This window comes from Juglans microcarpa x Juglans regia, chromosome 7D, assembly GCF_004785595.1.
Source record: "Juglans microcarpa x Juglans regia isolate MS1-56 chromosome 7D, Jm3101_v1.0, whole genome shotgun sequence".
NCBI classification, from domain to species: domain Eukaryota; kingdom Viridiplantae; phylum Streptophyta; class Magnoliopsida; order Fagales; family Juglandaceae; genus Juglans; species Juglans microcarpa x Juglans regia.
Window position 1 is genome coordinate 2586345 of NC_054606.1, and position 18505 is coordinate 2604849.

At 36.0% G+C, this 18505-nt stretch overlaps 3 protein-coding genes across 3 annotated transcripts; all 3 read left to right on the top strand.

The window, feature by feature from the left end:
• The first annotated feature begins 749 nt into the window (after positions 1–749).
• Positions 750–4177, top strand: LOC121238543 (malate dehydrogenase-like). Its single transcript, XM_041135456.1, has 7 exons — positions 750–965; positions 1566–1724; positions 1819–1994; positions 2549–2826; positions 3329–3464; positions 3567–3678; positions 3909–4177. Exons 1-7 carry the CDS (start codon positions 827–829, stop codon positions 4001–4003), a joined length of 1095 nt encoding a protein of 364 aa, XP_040991390.1. The 5' UTR covers positions 750–826; the 3' UTR covers positions 4004–4177.
• A 964-nt stretch (positions 4178–5141) lies between these two features.
• Positions 5142–8987, top strand: LOC121238544. Its single transcript, XM_041135457.1, has 4 exons — positions 5142–5329; positions 5414–5508; positions 6444–6711; positions 8575–8987. The coding sequence occupies exons 2-4, from the start codon at positions 5425–5427 to the stop codon at positions 8721–8723; spliced, it is 501 nt and encodes a 166-aa protein (XP_040991391.1). The 5' UTR covers positions 5142–5329; positions 5414–5424; the 3' UTR covers positions 8724–8987.
• A 5870-nt stretch (positions 8988–14857) lies between these two features.
• LOC121238545 (squamosa promoter-binding-like protein 8) lies at positions 14858–17261 on the top strand. Its single transcript, XM_041135458.1, is given in 4 exon segments — positions 14858–15328; positions 15331–15650; positions 16385–16545; positions 16827–17261. Coding segments are annotated over 4 exon segments (939 nt in total). The 5' UTR covers positions 14858–15022; the 3' UTR covers positions 16979–17261.
• The last annotated feature ends 1244 nt before the right edge of the window (positions 17262–18505 follow it).

Genomic DNA, 18505 nt, shown 5'->3' on the forward strand with positions numbered 1-18505 from the left:
TCTACTAGTGAAACTAGCCCTTAAATTGATAGCATAGAGATCATATGAAAACACAATAACAAACTATACTATTCCTCTGGCGACACATTATTGTAACTGCAATTGCAGTCTCATCCATCGTGATCGTAATCGTCACACTTATCTCTATCCTCGATTACCGAATTTCCAGTCACTCTCCGATCCTTCTCTCTCTCTCTCTCTCTCTCTCTCTCTCTATATATATATATATATATATGTGTGTGTGTGTGTAGATACACACGCCCACACCATTGTAGCTCAACTTTTCATTACCATTATCACCTTGTCTAGAAGAACCACTATTTGCAACAATGGCGAAAACCCACTTGTTTTCTCATTGCATGACTTTATTTTTCAATGTTTTCTTTTTCTAAGCCGCTGAGAAAATGCATAAAATTGGCAGAATTTGTGATTCCAGTCATTGTACGTTCTTCATTATGAAACCTTCTCTTAACCTAGTCTAGCTCAACCATGTGGTCTGGTTGAGGTGGTTCGAATTGGTGTTTCGTTCAATGAAAGCATCAATATTTAAAATGTAGTTTTCTTATAATTTCCTTTAGTTTTCTTTGAGAACAATCATAAGCATAGGTTCTTTCCTTTGGATCGGGGAGATCTCTTATACTTCTGCGTCTCTTGTGGTGTTTGTATTGGTATCTGAATGCCTTGTTGTCCAGGTGCTCTTTAAGATTCCTTGTTTTCATTGATCATATAAAATAAGTAAACGCATCATCTACATAGACGTCCGAAGATAAGGATTTGAGTAAAAATCTACCAGGATCCACTTAGGAATCAGTTTGTTATTGACAAAATGGAGAATGTTGAATGGCTTCAGAAGGGTCTCGTTGTTTTGCTTTCTATTGCTTTCTTTTGGAAGCTTATTAGATATATGTGGAGCTTCCTAAAGACAGAGAAGGATCCAGTACGAGTACTGGTCACTGGTGCTGCAGGCATGCAAATCAATCCAATATACCTAGTGATTTATTTATTTTTTCTGTCCTTGCTGGAAATAAATTCATTTACTAATCTCATGGAACTCAATTCGAATTCAAATGGCATCTATCATCATATCTCCAATTTCATTACCTGAATCTAATTGAAATTTTAAGTTTTAAGATTTCCTAATTTCGGCTGAATTTTGGAACCAATCATCTGAAATTTGATTCAGATCGATAAAACCTTAAAAATGAATGTTTTCCCAATTTCAAATTTTAATTTCTCACAAATTCGTGAAAACATGCATAAGTGTGTTGGTTTCTCATTCATTGATCTGGAAGTCTAATTGGCATCAATTACCGATTGGTTAAGTTGGATTTATTGCTTGTATCTATTAATATGGCAGGAGTTATTTTGTTCTATCTTGTCCTCGAATTCATCTGATTTGTATTTGATCCACAACTTTCTGTGATGCGATTCCTCACAGAGCTACTAACTTTCTATGTGTGAGCATTTATACCTGTATAAAGCATAGTTGGTGATTTCCTTTTTTTCTCCCAGACATGATAATAGTTCGTTTAGGTTTAGCTCAAAATTATTATTTTTCTCAACAGGCCAAATAGGCTATGCTATTGTTCCAATGATTGCAAGGGGAGTCATGTTAGGCCTTGATCAGCCAGTGATTCTGCACTTGCTTGATATTGAACCTGCAGCTGAAGCCTTGAATGGGGTGAAAATGGAATTGATTGATGCTGCCTTTCCTCTTCTGAAAGGTATGCCTCCTGACTTTGGTGGCTAATTCAAAGTGGATGAAACTATTGCCTCCCATGAGGTTTCTTATATTGTGTCATGAATGTGGTTCAACAGGTGTGGTTGCCACCACTGATGTTGTCGAAGCTTGTAAAGATGTCAACATTGCCATTATGGTTGGTGGATTCCCACGAAAGGAAGGTATGGAAAGGAAGGACGTGATGTCTAAAAATGTGTCAATTTACAAGGCTCAAGCTGCAGCCTTAGAGCAGCATGCTGCAGCAGATTGCAAGGTGAGACACCCCATAGATTGCCTGCATGAAATTAGTTTATAGTTTAATTCTTCAAGTCATATATTACGATCTCAAGAAAGGTGTCAAACACGTATATATATTTCATTGGCTACTGGAATACAATGCTGTAAAATTTGTGTTTTTGCATGTGCGCACCCTGTTCCTGAGTTTTAGATGTAAGATTAGTGTTTGTCCATGTGCAATTGCTTGAGTTTTAGATATATCATTTTGTGTCATGATCCAAGAACAAGCTAGTCACATCTATGTGATACCCTGAAAGATCAGTTACTACTAGGACTCCCTATAATTGTTTATATAGCCCAGATCCTTTTATTATGTGATACCCTTGCTTTTCAGTAGATGTTTTTCTATGGACGTCTTAAGCTATTTCCTAACATATTTCTTTCCAATATATGCCTTGCAATGTACTGAAAACCAGATCATTTTTATCTGGAAAATGTTGGAGTGAAAATTCTGAAGGGTTGCTTTCCAGTTATACACTGAATACGATATTGTTTCCCAATTGATGCATTTTAATTGGCTTCATCATGTAGGTGCTAGTTGTTGCCAACCCAGCAAACACGAACGCACTCATCTTGAAAGAGTTTGCTCCTTCGATCCCAGAGAAAAACATCACATGTCTTACACGACTTGATCATAACAGAGCATTAGGCCAAATCTCTGAGAGGCTAAATGTTCATGTTAGTGATGTCAAGAATGTAATCATCTGGGGCAATCACTCTTCAACTCAATATCCTGACGTCAACCATGCAGCTGTCACCACCAGCAGTGGAGGGAAACGTGTCAGAGAACTTGTTGCTGATGATAATTGGTAGCTCCAAATTTCCAACCTGTTTACTTCTTGCTTCTTGTTTGACATGTTCAAACCCCTTGGAGGTAGTTTGTTGTGGTGTAGAGTTATAGGAGTCCCTCCCACTCAAGATTAGTGATTTATCATCTATGAAGACAGATGCCCCAGGGGAATCAAGGCTCTCCATGGATTGTCGTACTTTCTTTCAGGCAATTGTTTAGGGTGTCAAGTGTTACCTACCTGCCCAAATACCTAAGTTAATGGATCCCAGTTTGTGGGATCTAGGCGATAATAATTTTTCATACTTGATGGTCTTGAAGTCAATTAGAATGTGATTTTGATATTGAGCAAGTCATTAAACTTGCTACTCTGTTGTTCCTTCACCCCCTACCTAGTTGCATTGATGCCTAGGGAAAGAAAAAACTAGTCACATTGACATTCTTCACATCCTCATGTATCCTTGTCTTCTGTACACTTTTCTTTTCTAACAAATGTCTATTTTTTTTTTTTTCACTTGCCATAGGTTAAATACAGACTTCATCGCCACTGTGCAGCAGCGTGGGGCAGCCATTATCAAAGCTCGGAAACTATCGAGTGCATTGTCTGCTGCAAGTGCAGCATGTGATCATATACGCGATTGGGTTCTTGGGACCCCAAAGGTTCATTTTTTCTTCATTCCAAAAAGCATTGAACTTTTTGCTTCTATGTTGTGTACAAACGTCTGTAACCTTTTCTTTTTCCTTTTGGCCTTTATCATTTAGGGAACGTGGGTATCTATGGGAGTGTATTCTGATGGATCTTATGGGATCCAACCTGGCCTTATTTACTCTTTTCCTGTTACATGTGAGAAAGGACAATGGTCTATCGTGCAGGGTAAGTTCTCTGAGTCTTACTCATCCTGGAAGAGAAAAAAAGAAACTGTCTTCAAAATATTGTAAATCTCACATCTCCTTTCCTTGATAGTTTGAACTGATCCCCAGCTTCTAAAAGCTAAAATGCACAGGCTATCAGCCTATCTCCATCAACAACTTATATTCCAAAGTTTAGATTCTATGAGACTATTCCGGTACTCTCAGCATTTGAAATTCTTTATGCAATGGCAGGACTCAAGATTGACGAGTTCTCAAGAAAAAAGATGGATGCAACAGCAAACGAACTCATCGAGGAGAAATCATTGGCTTATTCATGCCTTAATTGAAATGAACTAATCTGTTCCCATTAGAATAATGGAGGAAACTCCACAAATCCATGAGAAATAAGGAATTCTAATTTCCATCTAGCTTTCTTATCTGTAACTTCTATCGTACATGACTTCTGTCATTAGTATGTGCTTGGGAACAACCGGCAGAATAAGTGCCCCATTCTGATATTCGTTAAATTTATCATCATTCGTTTAAAGTTCATATTTAAAAAAATAAAAAAATAAAATCATCATTCGTTAAATGATGTGACTAAATTCTTGCTTCCAGAATTATATGTATGACTGGTCGTGCGATGTGTGGCTTTTGTGGAGTATCCTAAACGTGACCTTTTTTGCATTACTGATTGTAACAAATTAAATATATAGAAGAAAATAAAGATTAATATAAGCAAGAAGTAAAAATATCTTAGAAAATTCAAACTGCATATTATTTTTTTAATTTTTTAAATGATATTTCAAATTATCTTAAATATAAATCACTAAAATTATATACACTCAATATAAAAATGAAGAATGGTCGATAAAAAATATATAATACATATATATTTAAACGAAAATTATATATCATGCAACTTCCCAACCCAACATAAGCACTTTCATTGGATTAGTTAAAATTAAAGTACATTTTTTATGAATATAAGATGAATTTAACTTTTAGCTATTCCATTCACATAAGTTCCTATATTAGAATAGTCATTTTTTTATTACATGACAATAAAATAATATAAGATAAATTTGGTTTTGATTATTTACATCAAATCTCCACATTGGATTATCTATTTATTCATTATATAATAATAAGTAATTAATAATTTCAAAAAAAATTAATTTTTTTAATTATGAATTTATTTTATTTTATCATATTTTACTATTTATAATATTATATATTAATTAGTAATCATATTCTAATTATATTTTTTTAATTGTCATTTAAAAGGGAGAAATAATTAATATAAAATATATTTAATGAATGAATAGTTCCTTTCAAATTTAAAAAATTTTAGAAATGAATGTAACTAAATTTTAATTTAAAATTTAACTATTCTAATGTGATTAGATTTTATGATTTAATGGCTAAATTTTAAATACTGAGCAAAGCCCAAGTCCATTGGAGTAGTAATCCATTGTTCAAATACATGGACCAAAAACCCGGTTTGCTAGCTTCGATTCAGTACCACCGCCTTTCCGTATGGCTGAAACATAGGGACGGCCTCGGAATCCTCCACCGCTTCACGACCTGGATTTCTTCAGCTCTCTCGCCGGCGTGATTCGACTCTCGCCGTAACTTCCCGCCGCTGAAATCGACTTTGGAGAAACACTGAAGTACATGTTTTGCTAATCGCTTAATCTTTTTTCTCTCTTTCGGCTTTTCAGACACTCAGGTCTGTTTCGTTTTTGTTTTTTCAGAATCCGAGAAAATGGACGAGACTATGAAGAAATTCCAGGAGAGCTTAACTGAGATTGAAGCTGAGGCTGAGCATCTTCTACTAGCCCGACACCAGGTAGATTTATCGAACTCACAAATTTCAGTTTTGACCGTTCTGTTTTTGGTTGCTTGGCAAGAGCCGGAATTGATTAAAAAATTCAGATTTTGATTTTGGCAACCATTTTATTTTTTTCTATAATGCATCTGCGTTAAGTTTTCTTAAACCAAGATATTCTTGACCTTTTTTCTCATTAGCTTTCTTCCTGAGAATAAGCATAGCCACTCCTATCTCAAACGATAGAACTAAAAGGTGGAATGAAAATGCTGAAGGAAACACAAAACACATTCGGTGCCTCCAAAACACGAAATAAATCAAGTAACAGGAAGCCCACGACAAGAAGGAAAAAAGATGTAAATGAGGACATATAAAAAAAGATAATACCAAACAGAACCTAAGATTTTTTGTGGTATGGCAGTTGAGAAACAAAATTCCTCTGGTCTTTATTTGGCTTGCTGGCGCTAATAATCGGGCATGGCCTCTTGGCCTGTGTGTGTGTGTGTTTATAAGATAGATAGAACCGTTTATAAGATAGATAGGATTAGGTTCAACCTACGCCATGGAAGAACTTCTCCTAGGAACCAATATATTGTCAAACCCATAGCTTGTCGATTAGCCAAAGTTTCAACATAATCAGGTATTAAGAACTGCTGCATATATAAAAAAATGTTTTAAACTTTTCATCTTTGAAAGGGAGAAAGGGGAGGGGGGGTTTAACTCAAAATATACTATAGAAGTGGGTTTACATTGTTGCACATATAATCCAACGGTTGACTGGGAGTTAACGATAATCTAATATTGTAAGTGTCATAAATAAAATTTAATCTAATTGAAAGTTTTTGAGTGGTGTAACTAAAGAGTTGTGCCATTTGTTATTTGAACCTGTATATGCAATTATTACGAGACATTTTATCAGCAAATGGAGAGTTACTGATTTTTTTAAGAGAATGTAGCTGGTCGAAAATGATAGAGTGAGGAATGGGAACAGGGAAGCGCTCACTGCACTGAGGAAGAGAGCTCGAACAACAAAGACTAGTGTTCCGTCTCCTTTTGAGTCAATTATGAAGGATATTGGGGGTCCTGAATCCAAGCCCTTGGTGAAGGAGGTGTGCGTCACATGTGGCAACCATGATTCCAATGAGCGCACATGGATGATGTTCCCAGGGACTGATGTCTTTGCTAGGATTCCGTTTCATGCTGCTCATACCATCTTAGAAAAAGGTTTTTCTCGAGTCTTTTTATTTAATATAGCTATGTGTTAACATTGTTTTTTTTTTTTTTTAATAAGTATGAAGCAAAGTGTTAACATTGTTTTTTTATACTATCAAATACCATTATCTTTTGACACATATCAAATGAGATGATATACTAAGTTTTCTAGTATTGTAATTTTTGGAGGAAATACAAATTAATATACATCAGAATGAACTTCTGTTCTCTTCCATCATGAATGCCATTATCTATGTCTATCTTTTTCATAATAGGCATTATTTATGTATGTATAATTATGCATAGATGTGTGTGTGAATATGTGAACATGTTATATTCATAGATATGAACTTAACTGATGGCCCTTGTTCTCACTTACTACTATGACTGAGCTAAGTTCTGCGGTATTGAATCAAGTTGACAGCACCATAACTCCTTCAAGTTTCATACACTAATTAAGTTTTGGATTCCTTCATCTTGGACACAGTTATGACAATGGGAGGCTGATGGCTTTCTTCAGAAAAGAAACCAGAACAAAATGAAACTGGATTTAATAGGGGAAGTACACTTTCAATGCAGCTGCCCTGGAGAGAGAGAATTACGGAGTAGTGGAAAGATCTTTTATTAAAGGTTTCCCCACCATATATTGGAATAATTATATTCTTGAGATGACCAATTTGATATTAGACCCAGATGCAAAATGAAATCCCTGATTTTGAAATCTACTTATCCAAAAAAAAAATTCCTGAATTGGAATCAGAGGGGAAGAGTTAAACCTATATTTCCGAGACCAAGAATTTTGAGTAGCAGAGTTGAAGTCTCAACCATTAGGAAAAATTTGAAAGCTGACAACATGAGTTAGGTGATGCCTATTTTCTCAGACAAAATAGAAAGAAAAACTATGTCGTTAAATAGAAGACTGGTGCAATTTTCTTTCTTTCTGTGAATTATCTCTATTACCCAACCCTAAGATTCTATAGTTTCACAACTACCTCCATTGTAGGCTTAGATAACAAAAAGGTCTGTAGCATGATACACATCAGCAATCAGCAAGGGGAAACCTATGTCAGGCCTCAGGATATTTGTTGATCCTAACAAAAAGGTTTTTCAAACAACAAAAAGTAGAGATATTATGGGGTTACTTTGATACTTGTAAGCTATAAAAGTTCACCCTAAAAGAGTTTAAATATATATATATATATATTTAAAAAGAAAACCTTTTTGCTTATCTTCACAACCCTACTGGAGTATCAATGTTAGAATCCGCTATTTTTCGACATATATAACGTGTTCAAGAAGTATTGGACACATATCTTGGGTATGCGACTAATGTAGCTCCTTCGTAGGAAAAGTACTCTACCTAAAAAGAGTGGATTCTTGGTAATGACACGATTTTGTTAAGTTTCATAGGAAGGCTTTGCACTGAAGTCATGGGTCGTCATTGGTCCAGTGCTCCAGGAGGCTTGCTGTGAACATCATTCGGGAGGCTGGACCATGACAAGAAATAGAGGACAACAATTTAAAAGTAAAGAGTTCCTGAAAGAAGTGATTCTCCTTATTCTTTGTCACTCGAAATCTTACAAGTGATTGCTTCATGAGGAATCAAATTAATTTCTATGTAATGGTTTATTTTCTTGCTTGGATTAGACGGTGAAGTTGTGCTCACCACCAAAGCATTAATTGAATGCACGCAAGCATCAAGCTAAACCACTGTCCTAGACCATTTGGAGGCATTCTAAGCTAAACATTGATCCGGCTGAAATTGTTTTGAACTTGATAGTCACTACTTTCAAGTAAAATGATCCTTCATTTTATCTTGTATTATTTTCTTTATTTTCAATTAGGAATATTGATTATTTGGTTTTGTCCTTGTAGATCAAGCACAACTTGACTTTGATGGGAAACAACTACAGAGCTATGTGAAGGAGAAGTCCCTTTTGATTTCAGAAATGGGTGCCCTTGCTGACAAGATCAGTCCAGGTGTACTCAAATCTATCGTAACCCTATCAGACAAACCAAAATAAGTGTTCTTGAGGGAGTTAGTCTATCTTTGGTTGTAACGTCACCTCAAGCCCTCCCCATTGAGGAGAAAAAATGGAACTTTCATCTCCTTTCCTTCTGGCTCACAACTTTAATGTTCTCATCTAACCGTTGTAAATAACGTATGGACTAGTTTTGCAACATTTTCTTATAATATTTGCTGCTCATGGGGGTTCCCAGTTACGGCATTTGACTCCATATAAAAAGTACTAATTATGATGCCAAAGCTAGAAGAATTTTATTTTTGTAACATCTTAATCTTTTTTGTAGTTATACTTCTTCTTGGGTCCTACTTTTGCATTCACAGTTTTATTGGTGAACACATGATTCTGAGTGATCAACGTCACTTTGCATTCCAACATTGTAAATATGTGCGGACACCTTGTTGAACTCTTGGATGAGTATTCCACATTATAATACATGGGGCCATGTCCCCATGTTTAGATTTGGTGGTGAAAGACTCCTTAAAAGTATGGTATGTGATTCAATAACAACAACAATAGCTTTTGACTTGTTTCTTTTCCGTTCTGTTCACTATATCACTACCTCCACGAAATACTATGTCTAATTGTGATATATTATTATACAGCCACAGACGATAGCTTTAGGCTTTTCTTTTTCGTTTAGTTCACTATATATGCTTTCTTTCTCCCTACTCAATTGAAATGTTAGAAAATTTTGGCATCAGGTTGAGGGACCATGTAGTTTTATACTTTTCCCAGAATTGTGGAAGTTTCGTGGGGACTGCACGAAAGGTTATAGATACATATCTCCCCTTGTTGGTTCTTGGACTTTGTGGTCCCCTTAAATGCAAAGGTTTCCAATTGGTCTGGCTGGCCTGATGGGAAACTTCCCTTTCTATTTCCACTCTTATTTCCTCTTTGTTTTACCCTCTTTTACTTTTGGTTTTTACCGTTATTGATGATTAGTGATGTGCCTCGAGCTAGCAAGGAGGAGGGTACTGAATACACAATACTTGGTGGCTGGCTCTTTTCTGTGCATTTGCCGTAGATTGGTTCGCTTTGTATCCCAAATATTCTTTAAATGATTACATTAGTTGTCTCTGTTCTCTACTTGTGCCTTACAATGCCATAGATGATGTCTGGTTTATGTAAAAATATCACAGGAAATGGATATTGATTCCTGTCGACTTCGATTGGTGTTATTCACTGAGTATTTCCCTTTTGAAACTGTGGCCAGATCAAGGAAGGTGTTGAATAAAACACTTGAAAGTGGGGGTGGGTAAAGTTTAGTTGTTTGCACATTACAGTCGTAAAACCCTTTTTTTTATTTAGTATGAGTGAAAGGTGGAATAAAACTAGTACTTCGTGCGTAGGTATGTTAGTATATGCCACTCAGAGATCCGAAAAAGTAAAGGGACTAAATGAGAGAGAGAAATATGAAGTAACAAAAAGCTGTTTGGAAACAGAACAAAATAGGGAAGAAGAGACAGACAAACTGGCACCAACCAGGAAAGACATACCCTATTCCTCTTCCGATGGCTGATGGTGCAATTCCAACAAGTAGTAGGATGCTAACCAGATGGGGGGGGACTTGACATTTAAGTTAGTGGGTGTGTCCAACTTTTCTGGCAAGCAAAATTGGTTGCAGTTGAAAGTGGCCCAAACCCTTCTTAGGATAAAGACAAAACAAATTAACTTCATTCACTTGCCTTGCCTTGCCTTGCCATGCCTTGCTTAGGTACACGTACACATGCCCGAGCAAATAATACAAAAAAATCATTTCCCTTTATTATTATTGAATGTTTGTACAGTAAAAAGGCTCTACCGAAACTAATCCTATTTAATTTCATAGGAGGCCTGCCCCCATCCACATGTTGAATCCAATGTGTCAACATAACATCATATAGACATTTGATCATTAACAGAAAACAGTGTGTGATAATGATTTCAATCAATTTTAAGACAAAATTCCTTGTACTTACAATAAAGTTTGGTGGGGAGGAGTGGTTAAGGTTGGTGGTTGAGGTTTTTTTTTTTTTTTTTTTTTTCATTTTTTTTTCTTCTTTCTTTTCTGGATGTTGTGCCTGTGGTAGATATGGAGGAGAGAGGTTGCTATCATCGAGGTTCGAGGCCAGATTCAGTTCTGATAATCAGCCGGGTAAATCGGAAAAGCTCTTCCCCAAAGAGAGAAGAGGAGAGAGTCTTAAGTTCCAATCTGGTGTCCATATAGCCAGTAAGAGCTATTTATGAGATGCTTTGGAACACTGAAATTCTTATACCTAATTGGTAAGCATCTTGAAAAGGTGCTTTTATAAGCTGAAAATGACCCCAGAAAACATCATACAACTCTCTCTCTCTCTCTCTCTCCTGTCTCAAAAGTGCTACTAGAAGTATAACACTTGAGAAGTAATTCACTCTTGCTGAGTAATTACCACACATATATTAATGAAATATCTATGTTTGTCAAAAATCCAAAAGCTCTTCCCGATGCAATATCAAGCACCACTTAATTAAAAAGATATGAATTATCTCTATTTTATTTGAAATGAATAGTATTTAGTGTTTTGATCACTTTTAGAAAATAATAACTAAAATAATGAATGTTTTATACAAAAATATAGATACTATACAAAATAGATATTCTTCTCCACATGAATTAGTGTGCCCTCAATACAAAGACAAAGGATGCATAACAGTGCATGATTCAGCCTCTTTTAAGGTCCTTGAGATATTGTTGAGTAACGTGTGAAAAGTTTACATAATTGCATCCACATTTATACTTGGGGCTGTGTAGAATCATTGCCATAGGTGTTGTGGAAAGTAATATATTAACAGGGAGACCACGCTTTAAATTCTTAATATATATATATATATATAATATTTCTCAATTTATATCTCAAAATATGAGTTTTCTGATAAATTCCATCCATCCAATTGCCTATATTAATCGTTTAGGTTAAAAATTTTAAAAAATAAAATAAAAAAGAGTTCGATAATTTAGAAGTAGAAAAAATGTACTTTTATTGTATTAAAAATATAAAAATTAATATCATAAGGAACTCAGAAAAAAAAAAAAAAAATGTTAAAAGTCAGGTACAAACCAATAATGGGCCCTCAAATGTCAATAATTGAATCTGCAAACGAGATATGGTTCCCAACTCCAAAACAAAATGAAAAGTAAAAAAGGTACCTTTTTTTTTTTTTTTTTTTTTTTTTCTTTGTAGATTTAGGACGTGAGTAGATACTAGATAGAGTACATATCGATCTTTTACTCAGAGATATTTATTGAAATTAATATTATTTTTTTAGCAGTAGACATTTCCGTACAGTAGGTCAACGTTCGTGTCAGCCTTTCCCCCACCAAATGCTACCAGACTCTCTACTCACGTAGATATATCACTTTGGACTTTCAGACTCGGTCTCCCCCAACACGATTCCCACACGAACCCCCCCTCCATTCCCTGTAAACAAATAACCCTACTCGCCCTTTCCACCTCCTCCCATACATGAGTATAACATGAGCATTACATTATATATGAAAAAATTAATTTTTTTAATTTAATATGTTAATGGTGAGAAAATAATTAGTTTGTATGAAAATTTTAAAATTTGAATTTTAAGTATTTTTAATTTAATATGTTAACCGTGTGTAAGTTATCAACTTGTATATATATATATATATAAATATATACATATTTTTTTTAGAAAATCTCTCTCTAAAAGAATTAAAGCTCTTCAATACAATTTTTTTAGAAAAAAGAAAATCATAGAAAATTATTATTTACAAATAAAATAGTAAATAGTGAGATAATAAACGTTAAATATTCAAAAAAATTGAGTATAATTTTATTTCTTTAGAAATTCGAGATTTCTCAGGGGGTATAAATCATGAATCCGCATCTGCGAGTATGGATTGCATTGGAACGTACTTGCAACACCGGATGACACGTCGTACGTTGTAGATACGATCCATCGCGACTTCAGGTACTCGATCCTGTCCTTTTACTTCGATTATTTTTATCCGGCCTTTGTTCTTCTACTTCAATTATTTGAAGCGTTGCAACAGTGATCGAAATTATGTCCAGAATAGAATCTGAATAGTGAATTTCAAATTTTTTAATGTATTTTTTTAATCATTATAAATATTTTTTTAAATAAAAAATTCACAACATCATTAAAAAATATTTTCTTAATCACTAAATAAAAATAAAAATAAAAAAAACTCATTCGGGACAATACTATTTGGATCCCAAATTCGAGACCCAAAACATTTATGAGAAATTAATAACTTAGCCAGGCTATTTTAATCACACACGAAACTTAATAGGATTACACACATATATCATTACGTTTGTATTGAACAAACAAATACTAATAATGGGCTATTACAAGAGCACCTTAAAAAACCAATTATCTTAATATGTTCTTCACGAGACTGACATAATTGTTTTTCATTTTGTAGTTTGTCATTTTCAATTACATTGATGAATCATATTTCAAGTGATTTTCATTTTCGTGATTAACTAATTAACAAGTTACTTAAAATATAACACATCAATCTAAAAAATTAACGATGATAAAATTTTGGATGAAAAATATCATTATAAGGTTATCGTATTTAGGCAATAGACAATGCTAAAGAGATCGAGAAATGTATCCCTGCATTGTACCGAGAAGTGTAAATGTATTTTTTTTAATTATTTTGAAAAACCTTTAGCTGCCGTTTAGATAGTAAGATGAGATGAGATGATTTTAAATAAAAGTTAAAAGTTAAATAAAATATTGTTAAAATATTATTTTTTTAATATTATTATTATTTTGAGATTTGAAAAAATTAAATTGAGATTTGAAAAATTGAATTATCTATTGTCTTTTGTGTGAGAATTTAAAAAATTTATAAAAATAAAATGAGATGAGACGAATTGAGATGATTTTTCAATCCAAACGGGACCTAATTATTTAAAAAAATTTACAAACTCACTAAAAATAATTCCCTTAACTATTAAATAAAAAAATATATAAATTTGTCACTTTGGAGCCACCATTATTGATCTCCTAGCATTTTCTTTAGGCAATTGCCCTACACTTATAGTGCTCTATGTAAACTAGAAAAGTAGTCTTAGGGGAACTAAATAGGATTTACAAATTGATGCATGATCATCGATTAAAAGCTAAAATAAAATATAGCCAAACAAATATTTATTACATTGATGTCACAAATGGGCAGTACTTAATATTAATACTTCCAAAACAAAATCACGAAAAGAAAGTAACAGTAAACAGACAGAAAGTAGGAAGACATGCATGTAAAAGCCGATACTCCCATCGTTCAAGTCAGTGAGAAAAAGAAGAAGAAAAAAAAAAAAAAAAAAAGATGAAGAAAAAGGTAGAAGAAAAAGTGGTCGATCTGTCTCTCTCTCTCTCTAATGAGAATATGAGATGGAGATGAGGAAACTCAGGGATTTAGAAAAGCAAAACTACTACACAAAAGCCATGAATCATGATGATCTTCTGCGCAAAACTAGTGAATTTAGACAAAGGAAAGACAGATGGTGGGCCTCGCATTAATAGCTCACCGCGTGGCATCACATTTGGGTAACCATACAGAAACCCACACACACTCACTATACAATGAATTGTTTTTTCAAAACGAAAGACTTACTTCCTAACGAGTTGGACTTAGGAAGAAGCGGTAGGGACCCCACTCTTGTTTACTGACACAGAATTTCATTGCAGTGGCTTTCCTAGCAATTCCGTTGCCTTCTTCAGGGTAATTATGTACTTACATATACCACTCCCCACCCTCCCCAAATGGTACATACCAACGATCCCACCACTGCTCTCTGCACAAGCCGCCTCATAACTGAGTCTAGCCTAGCTAAAGAGAAAAAACATAGCCAGAATTGCCAAAAGAACCGGCTTTTTTAGAACAAAAAAGAGAGAGACTGACTGACTGAGGGAGACGAAGAGAAAGAAAAGAAGGAGAGAAAGAAATTTTGATGTCCACGCCATCGTAGTAAAGCAAGAAACAGATCAGTGATCCACCCTGCAAATGGCAACTTAGGGCTTCCAAGTTTTCCTTACTCTATCTGCTTCTCCGAGTTCCACACTCCACCCAATTCTTAGGTAAGCTTAACTGCTTAAATATCCCAACAAAGTAAAAAGGACCAAAAAAAAAAAAAGTTTCAGCTTTTCTTCTCCCGATAATCTCTCATAAAAAGCTGACACTTTTGCTTCCTCTCTCCCTCTCTCTCACTATATGTTCTGTGCGCAGAAACGTCGTAGCCCGCCGGGAGAAGAGGCTGTCTGCACATAGCAAAATGCTGGAATACGAATGGGGCAACACTGGCACAATCATGCTATCGGGCGAGGAAGAAACCAACCAGGATTCTGACCAAACTCGCCAAATCTTCGACCACTACGCTCAACCCTTCCATAACAACAGCTTTAACCCTCAGCCCACAACTACCGCTTTCTCTCACTTCAATCCGCAACAAACCCATACCCATACTCATTCACAGCTCCACCACTCCCTCTTCGACCCACGCGCCTACCCACCCAGCGCGTCTCCGTACGCACCACCACAGCTCCTCTCCCTCGATCCCGTTACCGGTGCCGCCGGAAGCGGGGAGGCGGGTACCTTGTAGTCCCCAAGAGCGAAGAGATTTCTAGGCCCGTGGACTTCGTCTCCAGACTGGGGCTCAACCTGGGTGGCCGCACGTACTTCTCCTCGGCCGAGGACGAATTCGTGAATCGGCTCTACCGCAGGGCCAGGCCGGCAGAGCCCGGTTCGGCTAACTCGCCCAGGTGCCAGGCCGAGGGCTGCAATGCCGATCTGACACACGCCAAGCACTACCACCGTCGCCACAAGGTCTGCGAGTTCCACTCCAAGGCCTCCACTGTCATCGCCGCCGGTCTGACTCAGCGATTCTGCCAGCAGTGTAGCAGGTGGTGCTGAATTAATGGAATTACCCTCCCAATTTCCATGCACCTCTCGCATCATGATCATCGTCATCAAAATCATCACAGATATAGCTTCTTCTTCTTCCATCTGATCTCTAAAGCCGAATTACGATGCTCTTTCCCACGACGAAAGTTCCCCGGTGGGTTGCACGTTCGATCGAACGTAACAGTGGGCAATCCCGAGGGTATTTTTGCGTCCGGAAGATACCTTCTTTCTTCTTCTTCTTCCATCCCTTAACGCACTGTTTGCCATCCTCGTTAAGTAGGGCATCATTAAACCTTAATCCTGAAACTCATCATGCTTACAGTTTTATTTGATTGTGAGTTGACAGAAACACCCTCCAAGCATGCATTTCACATCATATATGTTTGCTTTTTCTTTTTCATTACCTCCGGAACGGAAATATACAACAATAACAATCATTAACGTGTCAGCTCGTTCCCAAAGATGGTTGAAGCTCGTCCCCAAAAGGACGTAAATGCCCATTGATATGTGTTATCGAACCAATCATTGGCCCCCCCGTACATGTGGAGATCCCGAGGGCATTTGCGTCCGCAAATTTCACGTCCTTTTTTTTTTTTTTCACCACATTTTCTATTTACGTACGCTAATGTTGTCTAGAAGTATACAACTCCATTTTCCATAGCATGCAGTAATTTATAACTTGAATATATGAATTGAGTCATTGTTTGATGATTGTTTCTGAATTTTTCCGCAGATTCCACCTTCTTTCCGAGTTTGATAATGGAAAACGTAGCTGCCGGAAGAGATTGGCCGATCACAATCGCCGCAGGCGAAAAACTCATCAGCAGCCCAATCCAGAAAGTCTGAAATCCCAGCAGGAGAACCCTCACAATTCACCTCCTGATAATCTCACTAGTAAGTCTCTTAAAAGACATAATCACCAAGTAAATTATATTAAGCCAGCTGCTGGTTTTATTATATGTCGGAAACATATTGTTACTAAAATGCAATTAATTCATTTTTGTTGTTTCTCCTCTACCTCAAAACACATATTGTTCCATTGTTTCTAGTAGTACCATATATGATTGTTACTCATAATTATTTAACATCCCGGCGAAACTTGAACGAACAAAAAAAAGAAAAACAGGAAGTTGACTTGTGGGATCTTGGTTTACTTGATTTTTTTTTTTTCGTAGGGTCACCGCCCGACTCCGGAGCTCACTCCTCGTCGTCGGTGACAGTGGCCTTGTCCCCGCCACGAATGTCGTTGGATTGCTTCAGGCAGAGACCTTATCAAGCCACGGCTTCTTCGGCATCATCAAGCTCACTTTTTTTCTCAAGTGGATGACATTGTCAAAACGCAATTCAAGGGCTTCTGTAGAGAAATGGAGGAGGGATATTATTAGCAAATAACATAGTGATCATCATCTTGATTAATTTCCTTTCTTTTTCTTTTCCTGGGTTAGTTTTATTTTCCCCTGTATTTCGGTGCTTAATCAGCCTAAATTGGTGTTTGTAACATCATATGGAGCATCTAATATTATATCTTCCGTGGAGAAGAGATTCCCAAGTACTTATTGTCTTTGTACTCTTCATCATTTCTCATCAACAAGGAAATTAAGTTAATTCCAGGAAACTGTTGAGGGACGAGATTTGGCCGTGGATTGGAACTTTCCCACAATAGTGTCTGATTGGTTGCCGGTACTGTTGTGGCAGACACACGGGTCTGCAGGTTACTTTCGTTGTGGGTATTTTATAACTCACTTTCGTCTGGTACGGGGTATTTTTCCCGGAAAATGTAATGAAGATGCCAGAAAGATTGAAAAACTTTCCATGCAACACGAGATTTTCCTGCGAATTAGAGTGAAGGGAAAATAGTGCTCAAGCCGTCGTGAAGTTGTCTCCTTCGTGGAAACTGTACCAAACAAAGTTATTACGGAGAAATCAATCAAACAACCCATGAATCTAATCAAATCTCTCTCTCTCTCATTATCGGTATTTGTGTGGCTATTCTTTTTTGTTTTTTTATTATAAGAAAAGTAAAAGATCTTCAATGGGCCATAAGCTCGACGTATTATAAACTGCAAAGGTGATATTAGCGCTCATAAAAATATAAAAATAAATAAAAACTGCACAAGTGATAGGCTTAGAAGTACTCTTGCAAACTTTGACGTCGTGGGGCTGGATCTTAAAACCACGTGCAAGATCTTGTGTTTTGATATATCGCATGGGTCCATACATACAAACAAATGGTTAGCTTTTATGTAATGGCGGATTGTGTATCATGGAGAGGTGTCAAGGACATTCTGTGTTGCTTCGGAATTAAAAAACTTCTATTTTTTTTAATATTAATGAATTTTAAGGAACTCCAAAGAATAATGTTTTGATGGGTCGGTTTCGAATTCAAATTTTTCATTTAGAGAATCAGGTCACACGCCATCAAGCCAATGAAACTCTTGGCTCAAAGAATAATATTAAACATTGGTTTTGAAGTGTAGATTTAAATATGGCTTGAACTTTTTGTAAGCAGTACAAAAATTATTATCAAATCGTCCGATAAGAATATCAAAGATTTAAGGCATAAATTGTGATTATCTCTTAATTATTGAGTTACTCTTTACAGTATTAATTTGTATCTAGATATGACTTAAGCCCTCTCACATTTTATGGGCTAATATATATTAAGTACTCTTGAACACGCTCTCGGGAAGATGTTTGAGTATGTTATAAAAATTAACCAATGATTTTGCTACTAAGCTATTGGGGAAGTATTTTTTAGCGTTTAAAAGGCGAGAAATGTTATTATGCCCCTAATCTATACCACTCACGCACTTTGCCTCTTGATGTGTGTCACGTGATTTATTAAAAAAAAAAT